General features: G+C 53.8%; 6 protein-coding genes across 6 annotated transcripts; 3 read left to right on the top strand and 3 right to left on the bottom strand.

Moving 5' to 3' along the window:
• Positions 1-295: 295 nt before the first annotated feature.
• Positions 296-2,902, bottom strand: BO72DRAFT_499281 (LIM domain protein; the record flags this gene model as incomplete). Its single annotated transcript, XM_040948833.1, has 3 exons — positions 296-616; positions 686-2,682; positions 2,803-2,902. 3 exons carry the CDS (start codon positions 2,900-2,902, stop codon positions 296-298), a joined length of 2,418 nt encoding a protein of 805 aa, XP_040798188.1.
• A 1,543-nt stretch (positions 2,903-4,445) lies between these two features.
• BO72DRAFT_461438 (MCT family MFS transporter) lies at positions 4,446-6,019 on the top strand (the record flags this gene model as incomplete). The annotated part of the gene is made up of 2 exons (XM_040946521.1): positions 4,446-4,661; positions 4,715-6,019. 2 exons carry the CDS (start codon positions 4,446-4,448, stop codon positions 6,017-6,019), a joined length of 1,521 nt encoding a protein of 506 aa, XP_040798187.1.
• Positions 6,020-6,239: 220 nt separating this feature from the next.
• BO72DRAFT_435603 (exosome catalytic subunit DIS3) lies at positions 6,240-9,533 on the bottom strand. The gene is made up of 2 exons (XM_040943292.1): positions 9,239-9,533; positions 6,240-9,170 (listed from the first exon to the last, which is right to left on the bottom strand). Exons 1-2 carry the CDS (start codon positions 9,432-9,434, stop codon positions 6,262-6,264), a joined length of 3,105 nt encoding a protein of 1,034 aa, XP_040798186.1. The 5' UTR covers positions 9,435-9,533; the 3' UTR covers positions 6,240-6,261.
• Positions 9,534-9,658: 125 nt separating this feature from the next.
• On the top strand, positions 9,659-10,898 carry BO72DRAFT_410695 (carbon-nitrogen hydrolase family protein). Its single transcript, XM_040942440.1, has 5 exons — positions 9,659-9,737; positions 9,810-9,902; positions 9,957-10,240; positions 10,300-10,378; positions 10,436-10,898. The coding sequence occupies exons 1-5, from the start codon at positions 9,726-9,728 to the stop codon at positions 10,790-10,792; spliced, it is 825 nt and encodes a 274-aa protein (XP_040798185.1). The 5' UTR covers positions 9,659-9,725; the 3' UTR covers positions 10,793-10,898.
• A 25-nt stretch (positions 10,899-10,923) lies between these two features.
• Positions 10,924-11,867, bottom strand: BO72DRAFT_450879 (uncharacterized protein). Its single transcript, XM_040945359.1, has 2 exons — positions 11,381-11,867; positions 10,924-11,270 (listed from the first exon to the last, which is right to left on the bottom strand). The coding sequence occupies exons 1-2, from the start codon at positions 11,638-11,640 to the stop codon at positions 11,183-11,185; spliced, it is 348 nt and encodes a 115-aa protein (XP_040798184.1). The 5' UTR covers positions 11,641-11,867; the 3' UTR covers positions 10,924-11,182.
• Positions 11,868-12,355: 488 nt separating this feature from the next.
• On the top strand, positions 12,356-14,160 carry BO72DRAFT_385242 (bifunctional ATP-dependent DNA helicase/ssDNA endodeoxyribonuclease DNA2; the record flags this gene model as incomplete). Its single annotated transcript, XM_040941579.1, has 2 exons — positions 12,356-13,945; positions 14,023-14,160. 2 exons carry the CDS (start codon positions 12,356-12,358, stop codon positions 14,158-14,160), a joined length of 1,728 nt encoding a protein of 575 aa, XP_040798183.1.
• Positions 14,161-17,834: the final 3,674 nt, after the last annotated feature.

The raw sequence follows: 17,834 nt of genomic DNA, 5'->3' as shown, positions 1-17,834 counted from the left end.
GCTATGCATATCGATATGGTGGATTTCTAGTAGTCAACTTTGGCTGGCAAATGAACAATGCAAAATGATTCAAGAAAGATCAGGGTTGGCGCACTTGGCCCAAAAAATATATCAGCAGTGTGTATATGTGTCTCAGTCAAAGAGCCGAAGAGCCGCACTGTGACGCGGGGAGGAAGCGGTGGATTGTGGAGAATATGACTTGCAACCAACTCTCGACGTGAAAAAAGAATGCAGCAACACGAATCGAACCAGGATTCGAAGCTGTCAAAGGTGTTTTTGTTCGGGTGGAAAAATCTCAGGGGCATGCTTTCAGTCGGATGCCCTCGCAGCGTTCACACACGGCGAGCTGCACGGGGCCTCCGATGATGCGGCCCTTGGCCGTTCGTTTGGGCTCGCCCTCGCGGACAAAGTACCGCCCCTCGGGCCCGAACCCGTCGCCGCACTCGTGGCAGACGAAGCACTGGTCATGCCACTGGCCGCCGATGGCGGAGATCACCACATCGTCCAGGACGGGCTTCTTGCAGCCGAGGCAGCGGGGGGCGGTCCGGCGGGAATGGCATTGCAAGCACCACGCAAATCCATCCTTTTCCACGAATGGTTTCTCTGAGCTAAAGGGCTGGAAGTAGGAAAAAAAGGAAAGGTTAGCAGTGCGCAGGATCTAGGAACGTTTGGGGGGTTCTCGTACATCACCACATTCAGCACAGAAGAAATGACCGACATGCCACTCGGCCCCGCACGCCACGACCACTTCCCCTTCTATCGGTGTCTTACAACTCTTACACCTGGGGCTGAACAACTCGTGAAAGTCGAGGTGACAGTAGAATCTCAACGCTCGAGCTTCTTCATCATCGGCCGCTGACTCGGCTAGTCGCTCGGCTCTCTTCGCATCGGGCTCTTGGTAGAACGCTACGCACTCAAGAGGTGTCTGACAATGATGACACACAAAACACTCGGGATGGAATCGAGTGCCCGCGGCAGTCACAATTTTCCCCGCAATCGGAAGTGTACAGCTCTCGCACTTGGCAGTAGGTACCCCGGAGCGTGTATAAGACGATAGCCAACGACTCGCTGACGTCGTCGCAGTCTTTGGAGGAGCCCGGCTCAGGCCTGCATTACTATTTGGCGGAGTTGGTGATGGCTTCACAGCCATCCCGGAGCCCCCGCGAGAGCCAGAGATCTCAGAAATTCTAGGCTCCTTATCGTCCGGTAGGTTTATTACCGGGACGGGTGGTGCTTCGGACACTTCGATCGTGGGCGCTGGAGGCAGCGGTTGTGGTGTTGCATCCCAGCCCTTGTCGCGCTTGGGAGGGCTTTGTGCCTCGGTAGGTTTCCATCTGGGATCAAAACTCACTATAGGCCGACCGGCTCGGTCGCTCACCGCAGTGGGCATGGGAAGCCTGGTGCTGCGATCCCTGAGCTTCTTGCTCGTTGCAGCTCGAAGCTCGTCACTGCGGATCTCAAGGCCATCTTTCGTTGGAATCTGCTGCTGAGGTGCCTCAAGTTCAGGCGGCGCTTCTTGGGACCGAGGCTCGTTCGTCGTATACTCAGGATTTCTCGTTTGACTCGGAGGATTCTTATGGATCTCGAAGCGAGAAAGCTTATCAACGAATGAGAGACTACCAAAGCGACCAGGCAGAGGTCGGGACCCGCGAGGAAGGGCATTCCGGGGCTTGCTCCTCAAAGCAGATGAATCAGATCTAGAGAAGATTGAACGACTATCCTCATCCTTCCGAGGAGAAAGATGGGGCTCTTCGTAGATTTGGTCGTCCGGGTTTCTGAAGATGCCTCTGGATGTTTCGTTCTTGACACTGGCTGAGCCTAATCCATGATTATCGCCCGGGGTCACCGTTGATTCACCCTCTTGAGGGAGTGCGAAATTGACCTTCATGTTTCTTCGCAGGCTCCCTCCCTTGGTCGGACTTTTCGTCGGGCTTGACCCTTCTTCCAAGATGGTGTGTGAAGCTCCATCGACTGAGGACTTTCTTTCACTTCCCCGAAAGCCGTTCGTCCCACTATGGCTAACAGTCGATCCCTGGAACATAAGCCGACGACTGTCCCTGCGTGCTGTGGGGGAGCTAGGACCACCATTTTGAGACGCGAAGCTACTTCTTGGAGGGCTTTGTTGGAGATCTTGCAGATCGGGATTCTGGTAAGGTGCATAGGGGTTCTTATACGGTATACCTGGATTTTGATGCATCCATACCAATTCCGTGGCCTCATCTTGGGCAGCAGCGTGGAGATCATGTTCGTCATGGAGGTCCATTTCCTGCAATGCATCACGCAAGGATCTTGCCTCTTCTTTCTCTATGCGTCGTTGGGGATTTTCACGATATGTAGGCCGTGGGGGAATCTGTTCCACTCGCGAAAAAACCCGCGCGGGTGATACAGTTTGCCTAATTGGGATAGTTCTCGGTTCCTGGACCAAAGGACGTCCGGTGGGACCTCCCAAAGCGGAGGCTGGTCTATGGTTAGAGAGCGAACTGGTGGCCCTAGGGAATCTGGCCTCTGGGGAGGGAGGGCTAGACTGCATCCTCGGTGGACCATAAGACGACATCGCCGATGCCGCTCGCGGAGGTAAATCATCATGAGGATGAGTAGGCGCCGCAGCAGGTCTTACGGGAAGCGGCCTGGATCCGCCAGGACGTGTAGGACGATTAGTCCGCAGATCTTTCAAATAGGTTGCTGTAGGTCGAAGATCAGCATGGAGACCTCGATCCGAAGCGGTGACAGTCCGAATGAGACACGAGACAGATAAAGGCTGGATGGGGAAGAGAATGCTTTGGCGCGGCACTGTAAACATACCGATCTGGTCGTCGGACATATAAGTCGGGCCAGGAGGGGAGAACTTGCGTTGGCCCTCCTTGGGCTTCTGAGTTTGAGGCCTATGCATCATACTGGCCATGGAGATGTATGGTGAAGAGTCATGAACCACAGGAAAATATTTGGACGAGAGAAGGGGAGGGATTCGAGTGATGAGTTGGCTGCTGCTCAAGGCAGGGAGGGCTATGAAGTCAGTGACTATTATAGCTGAACAGGGCCAATGAGAGGTGGAAAGGTGGCTGGGGCGAGTGGATCAGAGACAAGCTGGAATGAACTAGACAGATCGGATCAGTCTAAGTCGATTTGTTGCTTGTTTCATCTGCGGTGTCAGAGGAACGAGGATTGCTGCAATGGAGTCTAGTGTGTGTGCATTGCCGATCGGGAACTAGATCAGTACTCCCTCGTGAGTAGAAATCATTGAATCTCGGTTTAGTAGTAGGGGGGGGGAGGTCAATGAGGGGGAGAAGCTGAAAATACAGTGTCGGAGATTAGACTGGCACGATAACAAGTTTGATCGGGACTTTTCCTCAGGCACCACATCTTCAGCTCAGCCGCAGCAGAGCTGAGCTCTGGCCATCAATGATGATGATGATTGATGATGATTGCTGATTCCATCACCCATGACAACCAGGTACACTACTTAGGCACTTAGGCACCAAGGCACACATCGGGCACAGGACAAACAGGCCAAACTAGCCAAATATCTGCCATTTTCCTGAGGCCACCGCGGGGTAGAGATAGCTAAGCCTGGTCAGGTTAGCCCCGTTTCCTTCAGCTGTGTCCCGTGATCGGATGCTGAGACGATTCCCATTCTAGTAAGACCCTTGAGTTGCCAGAGCCAAGTACAAGGTAGGTAAGTTGCCCAGCATGATACGGAGTACGGAGACAACCTGAAAAGATACAGACCTTCCGCAATCTTCCGTGTGAAAGATCCTTAGCAGCAGCCATGCTTCATGACAGCGTGCAGCCGCACGTGGCTCTCGGGCCATTCTTTCCTGTCTCCAGAACATGTCTGCATCATTGACAACCTGGAATTGCGCAACTCTAGAAGTGAACCCCGGATTCACATCGTCGAGGTGGAGCCTGGAAATGATCTGGAGCTGCTGTCATCACTCATCAGTCATCACCCCCAAACTCTTTCTGACTGGCGCAACCAACCGACGCTACTCGTCTCCTCCCCGGACTCCGCACCGGGTCAATCGGCATATCAGGTCCCCTTTCATACTCCCGCCTAGAGCCCAGCTGCTCCTCTTCATGTGTGGGATTTACTTTTGGCCCAATGATGGGCTCTCTTCGAGTCGGACAACTCGCCGACTGATGCCCGTTAACCGTTCTTGACTGGCTAGATTCGGGCCCAAATCTCGTTAGTAGAAGGATGGATCAATGACACATCGTTCGCTTTAGCCTCTATCTCTGCTTGACTCCTCCCCTTCGTCCTTCGAGATGTACTTGTTCTCCTCTTTCTGGCCGTCTGGTCCACTCTGCCCATGGCTGGGACTGACACGCATCTGGGATAAATCCGCACTGCGCTCTATGTCGTGAACCTGATAGAAATCGACCAACGAGGTCCAACCTAAGACTCGTTTTCTCGCAACTCTATCCTTGCAGGCTGGCTGTGATTAATCATGGCAGATAATGCTCCAATCGACACCATTCGTTCACAACGACATGATAGCGACCCGAATCTAGAACCATCGTCTGATCTGGATAATCCACAACTGTCTGCCCCGCTGGACGCAGAGTCCAAGTATGAGCAAGACGTTCCTCCGGATGGAGGATATGGCTGGGTCTGTGTTGCCTGTGTGTTCTGGATCAATGCCCACACCTGGGGCATCAACAGCGTCAGTAGTCGTCATGCACATGGGAAAATCCGACGGCTGACCAACCAATATAGAGTTACGGCGTGTTTCTCTCCTACTACCTCTCCCATGATGTGTTCCCTAATACCTCCGCTCTCTCCTATGCCTTTACTGGTGGCTTGAGTATATCCTGTGCGCTTCTCGTGGCCCCCGTGGCCACGTACCTTATCCATGTCTTCGGCACGCGCTTAACTCTCAACCTGGGTGTGTTCTTTGAGACGATCTCGCTCATCGGGTCCTCATTTGCGACCCAACGATGGCACATTTTTCTCAGTCAAGGTGTCTGTTTTGGCTGGGGCATGGGCTTTCTCTTCGTCGGCACCGTCGGTATCATCCCGCAATGGTTCTCACGGCGCCGTAGCCTGGCCATGGGGATCAACGCCGCCGGGTCTGGCCTCGGTGGTCTCATGTACTCGCTCGCCGTCGGCACCATGATCCCTCGCCTAGGCCTGCCCTGGGCCTTTCGGATCCTCGGCATCATTGCCTGCGTTGTCAACCTGGTGTGCGCCAACCTCCTGCGCGATCGCAACAAGGCCGTGGGCAGCCGGCACCAGGCTTTTGCGCTGCCGCTCCTCAAGCGGCCGGAATTCCTGCTGTTTCTGGGCTGGGGTGTCTTCAGCATGCTTGGCTACGTTGCTCTGCTCTTCAGCGTCGCCAACTTCGCCCTCTCCGTGGGCCTGACCTCCCACCAGGGTAGTGTGGTAAGCGCCCTCCTCAACCTCGGCCAAGGACTGGGCCGCCCCTTCGTTGGCATGTTCAGCGACCGCCTCGGCCGCATCAACATCGCCACCTTCCTCACATTCCTGTGCGGTCTTTTCTGTCTCGTCATCTGGACGTTTGCGCGCAGTATGGGCGTAGTCTGCTTCTTTGCCGTGCTGGTCGGCACCGTCTCTGGCACCTACTGGGCGACCGTCGCCCCCGTCGCGAGCGAGATCATCGGGCTTCGGGATCTGCCCAGCGGATTGAGCATCACTTGGCTGGTGCTGGTGCCCCCTTGCACCGTGTCGGAGGCGATCGCCCTGCTGTTGCGCAACAATCACGCTGGCGACGCGGCGTATCTGCGCGTGCAGATCTTCACCGGTTTCATGTATATAGGCGCGGCTTTGTGTCTTTGGCTAGTCCGGGGGTGGAAGATTAGGGAAATAGCGCAAGCAGCGGCCGAAAAATCGCCGAATGATTCGTCTCCTCAGACCGGGGTCAAGGATACCCCCGGGGGTTCCAAGATCGAAACCGGTGCGACGGAGATGAACCACCAGGTAACAACTCGAGGAGTGTCAAAGTCGCACCTTTGGTCTCCGGTCGGCCTGTTGCGTGGGATGGTGTCGTTGCAGAGAGTATAGTGTGGAGAATCAGTACCGAGAAGGGGGAAGAGTTAAAGGTCGAAGATGTACTACAAGATCGTAAGATCTCGGATATCGTTACACCGCATAGAAATTTTAGATTGAACACAATTAAATCTAGTACAGTCATCCTACGTGGGAGACACCGGTAGACGCCCAAATCCTCTTATATTATGCCAGTCATAAATCGATAGATAATTTCACTTTCCCCCCCCCCCCCCTTGTATTGTGTGCTAGTATGTTCAAGCGCCTTGGCCCAAGATCAAGATGCGGACTCTCCGCTTCCCAGCGCCACGACCGCCTTCCTCCTTGACGGAGCTGACGTTGACATTGACCTTCTGGAACAGCTCGACGGAGACGCCGTGCGCCTGGTCGGCGTCCCCCTTGTCCGAGACGCGGAGGGTGTACTCCTCGCTGTCGAAGTCGCTCTGGCGGCGGACGACGAGCTCGCGGCGCTCTGCGACGGTGCGCAGGGCGGCGTCCTTGGGGAGCACGAAGTCCTCGAGGCGGACGACGCCCTCGATGCCGAAGCGCGGCACGAAGACGACGACGCCGTTCTCGAAGACGCGCATGACGTAGCCCTCCTCCTCGATGCCGCCGTCCACCCCGTCGGCGGCCATCTTCTCGCCGCGGGCCTTGAGCGCCTGGCCGACGTAGTACTCGATGCTGGCGCGGCCGGCGAACTGGGCGTTGCGGTGACGGTAGTTGATGTTGCGGCAGATGTCCTCGAGGCGGTTGCGGGTCATGACGCCCTCGACGACGGCGCGGCCGTCCTCGCCCTCGTAGCCGATGGCCGAGGCCAGCTGGCGGTGGACCAGCAGGTCGGCGTACCGGCGGATCGGCGAGGTGAAGTGCGTGTAGATCGGGGAGGCCAGGCCGTAGTGCCGGAACTCGGATTCGGCGTGGGCCCCCGCGACGAAGTACTCGGCCGAGGTCATACAGCGCGTGGCCAGGATGCGGACTAGGGTGTTGAAGAAGGGGTTCTGCGCGTCGACGCAGCGGTCGAGCGAGTCGGCCAGCGCCCGCGAGCTGGACACGTCGAGCCGCAGGTCACGCTTCTTGGTGAGCTGGTTGATGAGCTCCTCGAAGTTCTGCGGGGGCGGCGTGGCGTGCCGGCGGAGCATGGCCGTCTGGGAGAAGGTGCTGTAGATCTTGGTGGCGACGGTGATGTTGGCGTGAAGCATGAACTCCTCGACCAGGCTGTTCGTCGCGAGCATCGCCTTGGTCTTAACGTCGGCCAGCGGGTCGCCGACCTCGTCATTGTCCGCCTCGATCCGGACTTCGGGCGAGGCGAGGTTCAGCGCACCGGCGTCCATGCGCTTCTGGCGGAGGATCTTGGAGAAGCGCAGCAGGGTGCGCATGCTCTCAGTGAGTTCGTCGGTCTGCTTCGGGTCGTCGATCCGCTTTTGGGCTTTCTCGTAGCTGAAGGCCTCGCGGGACCGGATCACCGATTTGGTGAAATCGGCGGACACGACCTCCGCGTTGGGGGTCATTTCCCACAGGACGGAGAAGGCGTACCGCTCCACGTAGGGTTTCAGGGAGCACAGATCGGTACCGAGCAAGTGCGGCAACATGTCAATACGTTTGTCGACAAGGTACACCGTGGTTCCACGCTGCGAGGCCTCGAGGTCCATCGCGTTGTTGGGCTTGACGAAATGTGAGACATCGGCGATGTGAACACCGACTTCGAAGTTGCCATTCGGCAATGGTCGTGCGTGCAGAGCGTCATCGATATCCTGACAGCCAGGGGGGTCGATACTGCAGATAAGAAGGTCTCGAAGATCCCTCCGCCCCTTCCAGCCAATGTCGTCTTTGCTCGCGGGCACTCTCCAGTCATGACCCTCCGCAGGGAGGCAGTCGAGGACGGCCTTGGGGAAGGGCTTGTACTGAACGTCATATTCAAGCAACAAGGCCTCCGTCTCGGCTCCCTTGGTTTCCAGTTCTCCCAATGACCGGATGAAGTGTCCAGTGGGGTATCGTGAATCGCGGTCCCAAGCGTCAATAGTGACCAGGATGCGTTGGCCCATGAGATCGGCAGCTTGTCTAGTGCGCAGTCTGATCTTTGGCACACGCTTATCCATGGGCAGAACGAAGACATTTTGCTGTCGTCGACTCGAGCTGGTCTGGGAACCTGCTGATCCTGAATCGACATGACCGACATATTGCCGCCAGTTCCGCTTCATCACACCAACAACCTTGGCCGTTGGCTGTGGTCTACCCTCTGAGTTCTTTCCATGGGCTTTCTTGACTTCCTCCTGCAACGCTTTGCGCTCTCTTTCAGTAACAACCGCCTCGTTGTCCTCGGCATCTGGGTTGTCATTCTTGGTCACAGCTTCCTCGTCCACAAGCTTGGTCGATGGTGTCTTCCATTGATCCTTAGGCAGCACTTCAATCACAACGACATCTCCAGAAATAGCTCGGTTGCTGTTGTCGCGGCCAAGGATCAGTAGAGGCTTGTCAAAGGCTGGAACGTTAACTGAGCCCTCCAAGTAGTTGTACGGCGAAACGTTGAAAACACCCTGGTGCAATGTTCCCGCCCTCAGGCCCGTCTGGAGTTTCGACATGGTGTAGTATTCGGGGTAGAAGAGCTCGCCGCGTGCGCCCTTGGCTTCTCTCGCCTCCCTCGACTCGTTGATCATGTCCAGTAACCTGTCGGAATCCTCCAGACCCGAGACGTAATCCGTCAGTGACAGCGCGGTAATGTTCTCTTCCTTCGACTTCCGCAAGTTCTCCTTGTCGTCGGTAATGACCACGATCGCCGGGATCGAACGCTCCTTCTTGGCCTTCTTGGCCGTCGACAGCAAATGTCCCATGTACCACTTGGCCACGGCTCGAACGGCTCGGTCATTCCGGTCGTTGATCGACTCGTCGGGGCCACGTCGAACATGGGTCTCCAGGCGGAACTCGTTGAAGAATAGATAAAAGCGCTTCTCGTCGGTTTTGATCAGCGCAAGCAAACGGTTGTAGAGGGGGAGGGACTGGTTCCGCAGCTCCTCGAGGACGGTCTGTAAAATGATGACATCGTAAAAGGCTCCGGTGTGTTCGAAAAGATCCATTCCATTCAGCAGCGCATTCGTATCAGGAACGAGGTAATGGCCACGAGGGAAAGCTTTGGTGCCCGCGGGTTGTTCGGAGAGGACGAACGGCGTAACTAAGAGATTAATTCGTCGCATTAGCCAGTTTCCACCGTCAATCAAGGGCCGCAGGTCTCTTGCTCACTGTTTCCATTCGCATCCGCAGGCGCAACTGACGGACACACCGTGCAAAGCTTCGACGAGCATGGAATATCCTGTCTCAGATAGAGCTCGCGAACGATCTTTTGCACCTTCCCACTTTTCGTGGACCGGACGAAGATTTTGCTGGTGACATTTTGAGCCTGCGGGTTCGAGGAGAGATCTCTTCGTAAGCTCTTCATTCTGTCTGGGTCACAGCTGCGCTTGTGATCAGCGCTGTGTATCGAAGCGACAAAAATGTTAGATGGTTGGTTGGTTGGTGGTGGCTGTCGGCGGAGGTTCGCCCAGTTCTGCGGATTTGAAGCGGGATGGCAATGTCGGCGCCCGGATCGGGAAAGTCTGCCGACGTAATTGCGGGCAGCATCTACTAAGCGATGCCGTGATAAGAAGACATATTCCATCACTCTCCCACTTGACGCATATTGTTGTTTGTACTTGTCTACGAAGTTTCGGATTCTGATAGTCGGCTGAATATGGTTCTTGCAGTAGGCTCTTAGTTTGGCTCTTCATGTTTTCTATCGCATCACTTCACTGATACATGTGCCTTGATGCTATAGGCTGTTGGTCAACTATGCTCGACTGCGAGTCTGGCAGCCAATCTGGCACAATGCCAAACGCTGGTTCGCAAAGCAGCTGCAGCTGGTGCAAAAGTAAGACCAACAGAGATACATCCTGATACTGCGTGTTAATATAAGCTATGCCAGGCATTGTTTCTCCCCGAAGCCTCAGATTACATTGGTTCCTCGCCTGCCGAGACGATATCTCTTGCGCGCTCCGTGCAAGATAGTGAATTCGTCCTAGGTCTACAGAAAGAGGCTCAATTAGCCAAGCTTCATATCAATGTCGGAATTCATGAACCGGCATCTAATGATAGGACGAAGAACACTCTCATCTGGATCGATGATAAGGGTTCCATAATACAGCGCTACCAGAAGGTTCACCTGTTCGACGTCGATATCAAAGGTGGCCCAGTGCTGAAAGAGAGCGCGTGGGTGAATCCTATAGTTGCTGCTAGCTGAACCCATCTCACTGACATTCAACGTACAGGAGTGTTGAAAAGGGCATGGAGATCTTGCCGCCATTCGAGACGCCCATTGGGCGCGTGGGCTTATCTATCTGCTTTGACGTAAGTCATATGCCGTTACCTTCGACTCAAGTTCATCTCGACTGACAAACTTCACAGTTGCGCTTCCCCGAGCTCAGTCTGGCTCTCAGGCGACAGGATGCCCAGATCATCGCCTACCCATCCGCCTTTACGGTCCCAACTGGTAGAGCGCACTGGGAAACACTTCTGCGGGCTAGAGCTATCGAAACTCAGTCATATGTTGTAGCAGCTGCACAGGCAGGACCACACAACGAGAAGCGCGTCAGCTATGGCCACTCGTTAATTGTGAATCCGTGGGGTGAAGTGGTAGCGAGTCTCGGAGATGAGTATGAGGAACCGCAAATCGCTGTTGCTGACATTGACTTGGAGCTTCTTGCGAAGGTTCGAAGGGAAATGCCCTTACTCAGACGTACGGATATATATCCGCAGGTATAGCCCTCGAAAGCAACCTTGTACAGAAGGGATGGCCTCACATCTATTTGTCTACTAATCGTTGAAAGCATGGTCCACGGCTGAGAGATTTCCTTACCACTCGTAGAAGGTATTATAATGACTGCATAACTTGATTGTGATCAAAAAGTCTTGATTTATTTTCTCTTCCGCTCCTAAGTTCATAAAGCGAGCCAATGAAAGGATATAAGACGACAAGACACACGCAGGTAACAGGAAAGAAAGGAAAGAAAAGCGAACAGTGAAATGGAAAACCCTGTCTAGGATCGGACCGGAATGTGCCTGATAACACGTGTAACCATTCAATCAACAACCGTCTTCCACGCCCGGCCAATCTATGTACAAAGTACAAGGGAGAAGTTGGACTAGTGCGCTTTACTTGCGCTGGGCCTTGTCGGGGTCCTCCAAGATGCCCTCGGCCTCCAGCCGCCGGCGAGCCTCCTCGAGAGCCCATGTTTGTATCCTAAAAATAACGGTCAGCAAGGAAAGAGCAAAGTGACCGTGTCAGCATAGCTCCGTGTGACAAGGAAGCTAGCCGCGGAGCCTGGGGAAATGGGCGAGGGTTGGACGCACGAGGTGTCGGGCTTGAAAACATATGCGACGCCGGTGACTAGCAGACTGCCGATGAATCCGTAATACCAGATGTTCTCCCAGCCTTCCTTCTGATATTTCTGGCCAGGCTTCAGGCCAAAGAGGTATCCAGTCGGGGGATCATAGTGGTCACCGTGGTCGGCGGCACGGAGGTTGCTGCGGGTCGAGAAAGCCTGGACATTCTGAGCCCGGAGGGCAGAGCACCGGGCGCGAAGGCAAGACGACAGTGGGCGAGCAGACATTGTGAATGTGGCGTATAACTGTTGAGGTGTAGGAAACCTCAAGCTGGACAAGATGGGACAGGCGGTGGCGGGTGAGGATCCCTGTCTGAGGCAATGAAGCAGGGGCTGATGGCACGGAACACCGATTTCAACAATCCGGTCGACCAGCGATGGTAATAGTCGGGTCAATTGAGCGACTTCAAGATCGAATTCTTTCGTCGGAGCGGTAGGAGGAGCTAGGTGGAGGGGTGACGAGTCGGTCGAGCGGTTGATGTTCAGAAGCCGCAAAAGGCCGATGACTTGCTGGGGTCATAGCCACTAGTCCCAACTGGGCAAATTTCCTGGACCGCCTTTCTGCCTGGGATTACAGGCAAACAATCCATAGCCCACAGATACACCTGAGGCAGGAACACTCGACGCGCGACGCGTTGAGGACTAATGAGATCGATCGGCTTATCGCATCGTGCGTGCATTTGAGCTGCCATTCATTACACATGCATTTACCAAGTTATGTTGAGCCTGTTTCGACTGCTCCAGTTCTTGCCCTCTTCTACCAATTTACTCAGCAAGAATCTATCAATTGCCCATTGAATGTAGGTACAATCAACGACTTTGTTTCCGCGCCATCCATCGTCATCCAGCGCTCCGCTCCGTTGCTAAAGATATTGTACAGACTTCCGTGATCGCGATGTCGGCTTAATCTCCGACTCCACGATCACAACCAGCAATAAACACCATGAACAGACCCCCAGGAGCGTACAAAATCTCTTCGCAGTCTCACTCGAAATTGAACGCTTTTCGATACAGCAAAGACGCACAAAACCCAGAGAAGACCCCTCAGAAGACGGCAACCACAGACCATGCCAACAAGGAGAATCAAACATCGTGGCTGAATGGTGTGGTGGAAAAACAGCAACCAGAATCGGAAATCAACCCACCTACGATCGAAGTAACTGAATCGAAGCCTATCAAAGAATGTCCCCAAACACCAGGAAATCGAATACCACTCGCAGATCTAATCAGCAATGCCGAGGATGCTTTCAATAGTGCCCCGGGGCAAGAGTTTACGCCCGAAGACTACGTCACCTGGCAACATGTCCCTGCGAGCTCCAATGCCGATCCAATGTCGCAAACACCTGCATTGCACGGCAAGAAGCGTCGCCGCAACTCGTCGCCAACGAGCTCCCCTTTGGCAGCAACCTCGAAAAGCAAGCGGAGAGAATCGATTGACTTGCCAAACGACCAATCCTTGATCAGAACGCCCCAGCATGACCTTGCCACCGAACTATGGAACAACTATGTGGGCAAGTCCCTTGCCAATGGTACTGGCGAACTTGCTCAACCACGATTTGCGCATTTGCTTTCATCTTCCCCACAGACACCTGTGTCAGCCCGAACAGGCCGAGGCTCTTCCGGGCTGAGACGGTCGAATAGCTGCAATGCCGAGTGGCCTACTTCCAAGGCGAAGCGGAGAAGAGTCGATAACGAAAGGTTCGGTACCGGTCGCAGCATCTTCTCTAGGACAAGGAGCAATGTCGTGGATTCGGGCAACAATCAAGCCTCCAACCTCAGCACTCTCGTCAAGCAGATGGAGAAGACTCTGCAAAAAGTTCCTGAAAGATCATTTGCGCCAGACTCTTCTCCAGTCCCAAAGCGCGGTAACACATCCAAAAGTCATCTGGCGTCCCCAACAGAAGGCAGAAGTCCTAGCTGCTCTCCTAAGAAGACCGAGGACGCGATTGTTCCCGTTGGGGCTGGGACCGCGCCGCAGACTACAGAATTTGTCGACGACTTGTCTTCGGACTATGGAGATGATGACTTCGATGATGACTTTCTTGAACTTGCAGAAGCTTCAATGGATCCTTTCGTGGATCCCAACCCGTCGCGCGATGTTGCAGAGGATATTCAGCCTGCCACGTCGACATCAATGCCGCCGAATGGAGGGGCTCCCCTCCTCCAGAAGAGGGTGACTTTTGCTGCTACCAGCACAGCCACTTCAAAAGTGGATGCGGCCATGACAAATGACAACGAATTCGAACTTAACGGTGATGAATTCGATGATGACTTTGATGACTTTTCCGACAATATAGAAGATCTTCTTGCCGAGTGTGATAAGGCACCAAGCGTGAAACTTGCAAGGCCCATACCCAAAGGGCCAAATGTGCCGGAACAGCCACTGTCCGGCACTGGACCTCAGCGCTATTTTGCGTCGGCAGTTGGAACACTTAATGAGACGAAAAAGGACCCTGATATTTCCTCTGGTGATGAGTTTGACGATGGTAGCTTAGACATGGATGCTATCGAACATTCTATGAGGCAATCAGGAGTAGATGGAACGGATCATGTTTGTCTCTCCTAGTGAATCAATGCTCGTTATCAATATGCTAAGTATGCCTTCTCTAGAACCTTAGAAGTCGACAAGCTATCAAGCGCTATTTGATTGTTGAAATTGCGGAGTCAGCGTATACCAACCCCAGAGGACGTGTTCAACCCGAACAGGTCAGCCCACTGCACGCCCTCAATGCCCCCACCCATTATTGACACTAACAACAGGTGCTCCTCGTACAAGCTGAGCGGGCCAAGGAAGACAAGAAAGTGGTTATTCTTCGGGAGTCATGGTTCGATAGCCCGTGTACGAAGGAATCCTATATTCACCTGATCGGAGAATTTGACGCCAGGGGTCAATGCGTAGTTGACGATACTGCTAACATGGTGATACTTCATCCGGATCATCTAGTATCGGCGACTATCGTGGCCGACTCGATCACTTGCCAGCGTCGTGCTGCTCTTCAGGAACGCATTAAAAACACAACCGATGTAGGAAAAGCACAGGTCTTTGGCAACATATTCCACGAGCTGTTCCAAGAAGCTATCAAGGTTAACCGATGGGATACGGCTTCGTTAAGGCTACTGGTGGAGGATGTGATCGTCAAGCGGATTGAGGATCTATACCTGATTCGCATGACTGTCGCGGAAGCCATTGAGTATGTTATGAGCAGAGTTCCAGGCGTGCAGGATTGGGCACAACGCTTTCTCCAGCCGAAGCCAAGCGTGAGTGCAGCCTTCCCTCGACCGAGGCGCAATACTGACAGTTGAACATAGGGGAAATCGATCGTCGAGGATCGACATAACTCCAAGCTTAGCTTGAGTGTAAATAAGCTTCTCGAAGTTGAAGAGCATATTTGGTCTCCGATGTACGGACTCAAAGGCAATATCGATGCCACGGTTCAGGTTGCCTGCTCAGAGCAAGGGCAGGATAAGACATTGCTCGTACCTCTCGAATTGAAGACGGGAGATAGAGACACAAACCAAGCTCATCGGGCTCAAACCGCACTTTACACACTGCTTCTCTCGGATCGCTATGGTAGGCTGGAACACCTATAGATTTTCATGAATCCTGATCTTGAATTTGACCGCTCACTATCCTTTTGCTAGACATCGATTGCACATTCGGCTTATTGTACTATCTTGAAACATCGAAGGTTTTCCGAATTCGTGGCATCCGACATGAGCTTCTTCAAATGATTCAACAACGAAACCGTGTGGTCGGGTACATGCGCCAAAGAACCCAGCTGCCTCCAATGGTCAAGAAGGCCGCATTTTGTAACAAGTGCTACTCGAAGACAGCTTGCTTCATCTACCACAAGCTTGCTGATAACGGTGATGGAGAAACGAGTGGTCTTGGTGACGATTTCGTTAAAGCTACCCAACACTTGAATCCACAACACCAGGAGTTCTTCAAGAAATGGGATGAATTGTTAACAAAGGAGGAACAAAGCATGATCAGGTTCAAACGCGAGCTCTGGACACTCTTGAGTAGTGAGCGCGAAGCTCTCGGCCGCTGCTTTGGCAATGTTGTGATTGATCCTGATCATACCTATGAAGATAAAGATGGACCCAAGATCAACCGGTTCCGATACACTTTCCGCAAGAAGCAAGCACCTCCGGGTTTCTCCTTCACTGAATCCCAGCTGAGCATAGGCGAGCCCATTGTGGTTTCCGATGAGAGAGGTCACTTTGCCCTTGCAAATGGTTATGTCGTTCAGGTTAGCGCGAAACGCATCACCGTCACGGTTGATCGAAAGCTCCACGGTAGGACGCGGATGAAGGGCTTCGATGCCGAACACAACCAGTCATTCAAAGGCATCATGGAAATACTCGAAGAAGGTGTCTCTTCCCCGCCAGTCGAATTGGACGAAGAAACTGTTTATCGCCTAGACAAGGACGAGTTTAGTAACGGCATGGCAATTGTCCGCACAAACCTTGTTTCCATGATGGAAAAGGACCTTTTCCAAGCCAAGCAGTTACGAAGACTGATTATTGAGGGTGAAGCCCCCTCCTTCAAACCCATGGAGTCAGGCTATATACTCCCTGGTGTTGAAAAGGCGAACTTGAACATCGACCAGAAACAAGCGATCGACAAAGTCATGAGTGCCCGAGACTATGCGTTGGTACTTGGAATGCCTGGAACAGGGAAGACGACGACCATTGCCCACATAATTCGCGCATTAGTCGCGCAAGGGAAAAGTGTTCTGCTCACCTCTTACACCCATACTGCTGTTGACAATATTCTGCTGAAGATCCGGGATGACAACTTCCGCATTCTGCGGGTCGGGGCTCCTACGAAGGTGCATCCAGATGTGCAGCAATTTGCTGACCTCGCGGCCATCCCGAAGAAAACCATTGAAGAGCTCAAGGCGTCGTACGAAGAATCCCAGGTGGTGGCAACGACCTGCCTCGGGGTCAGCCACAGCATCTTCGGCCAGAGAATCTTCGACTATTGTATTGTGGATGAAGCATCGCAGATCACACTACCTGTGTGTCTAGGCCCGATCCGAATGGCAAGGACTTTCATCCTTGTCGGTGATCACTATCAGCTACCGCCGTTAGTGCAGAACAAAGAAGCTCAAGAAGGGGGTCTTGACGTCAGTCTTTTCAAGTTACTTTCCGATGCCCATCCAGAGTCGGTCGTCAACCTTGAGCATCAATACCGCATGTGCGAAGACATCATGCTTCTTTCCAACAACCTCATATACTCAGGCCACCTCAAGTGCGGTACCCCGGAGGTTGCAGTACGCTCTCTGAAAATCCCGAATATCGACGGGATCAAGCAGCATCATCATGGCCAGATCCCCCAGTCTCCAAATATGAAACAGATCTGCTTGGGTACAAGCCAAGGCCGCTGCTGGCTGCGTGATCTCGTCGATCCGTCCGCCAAAACCCGCCTGGTCAACACAGACACACTTGCCGCGCCTGCGCTGGACGAGACCAACGGCTCCCGGATCGTGAACCCGACCGAGGCCAAGCTCTGTACCCAGCTCGTGGAGGCATTCATCTCCTGCGGCATCCCTGCACGGAGCATCGGCGTCATCACATTCTACCGCAGCCAACTGTCCCTCCTCAAGCTCAACCTCAGCCGCTACCTCCCGGACCTCGAGATGCACACCGCCGACAAGTTCCAGGGCCGGGACAAAGAGATCGTGATCCTGAGCTGCGTCCGGAGCAACGTCGACAACCACGTCGGCGACCTCCTCCGCGACTGGCGCCGCGTCAACGTCGCCTTGACCCGCGCACGCACCAAGCTGCTCGTGGTCGGCAGCAAGAGCACCCTGCGCGACGGCAACGAGCTTCTCGGCAAGTACGTGAAGCTGGTCCAAGACCGCGGGTGGATCTACGACCTGCCGAAGAATGCCCTCGAAAATCACCTCTTCGAATCCGACAACTTCATGGGCTCAACGCAGGCTTCGTCGGTGCATGGAAGAGTAGCAACAACGCCAAGCCCGACCAAAAAGAACTCCCCTGTTTCTGCTGCTGCTGGCAGGAAGTCCGGCGTCCGCAAACCGCTGAGTCCCGTGCAGGCACGACTCACGCCCCAGGGTCTGAGGAAACCGGCCAAGAAGGGGGCGAAATTGATGAGCGGCAACAAGGTCCTTGGAAATCGACCGGTTCTGCAGGATGTGGTCAATGACCTTGTCGGGTGATTGATTTGTGTTTTTGTAATATGCATTGGTTTATCGAGAGATATCATCTGAGCGTTGGGGTTTGTGTTGGGTATGATTTAGGGAATGGGGGGTTCATGGATTGTATTGGGAAGTACTGGTGTTATTTTCCTTTGAATTTCTTTTTGGGTATGATGTGCTATCACCTCCTCATCATCGGCATGTGTCAGATATCGTAGTGTCATTCATCTCTATACATGCAGAATAAACCTTCTT

This window comes from Aspergillus fijiensis, assembly GCF_003184825.1.
Source record: "Aspergillus fijiensis CBS 313.89 unplaced genomic scaffold BO72scaffold_51, whole genome shotgun sequence".
Classification (NCBI taxonomy): domain Eukaryota; kingdom Fungi; phylum Ascomycota; class Eurotiomycetes; order Eurotiales; family Aspergillaceae; genus Aspergillus; species Aspergillus fijiensis.
Note: the sequence above shows the minus strand (reverse complement) of the source record. Positions and strands in the feature narration are given on the sequence as shown.

Bases quoted from the DNA above. Each gene is read 5' to 3' on its own strand.
- BO72DRAFT_435603 (XM_040943292.1), bottom strand. From the start codon at position 9,434: ATGAAGAGCTTACGAAGAGATCTCTCCTCGAACCCGCAGGCTCAAAAT. The intron at 9,171-9,238 runs GTGAGCAAGAGA...TTAATCTCTTAG, and splicing joins TGCGGATGCGAATGGAAACA to TTACGCCGTTCGTCCTCTCC.
- BO72DRAFT_410695 (XM_040942440.1), top strand. The intron at 9,903-9,956 runs GTAAGACCAACA...AAGCTATGCCAG, and splicing joins CAGCTGCAGCTGGTGCAAAA to GCATTGTTTCTCCCCGAAGC. The intron at 10,241-10,299 runs GTGGGTGAATCC...TTCAACGTACAG, and splicing joins CCAGTGCTGAAAGAGAGCGC to GAGTGTTGAAAAGGGCATGG.
- BO72DRAFT_450879 (XM_040945359.1), bottom strand. From the start codon at position 11,640: ATGTCTGCTCGCCCACTGTCGTCTTGCCTTCGCGCCCGGTGCTCTGCC. The intron at 11,271-11,380 runs GTGCGTCCAACC...CGTTATTTTTAG, and splicing joins GTTTTCAAGCCCGACACCTC to GATACAAACATGGGCTCTCG.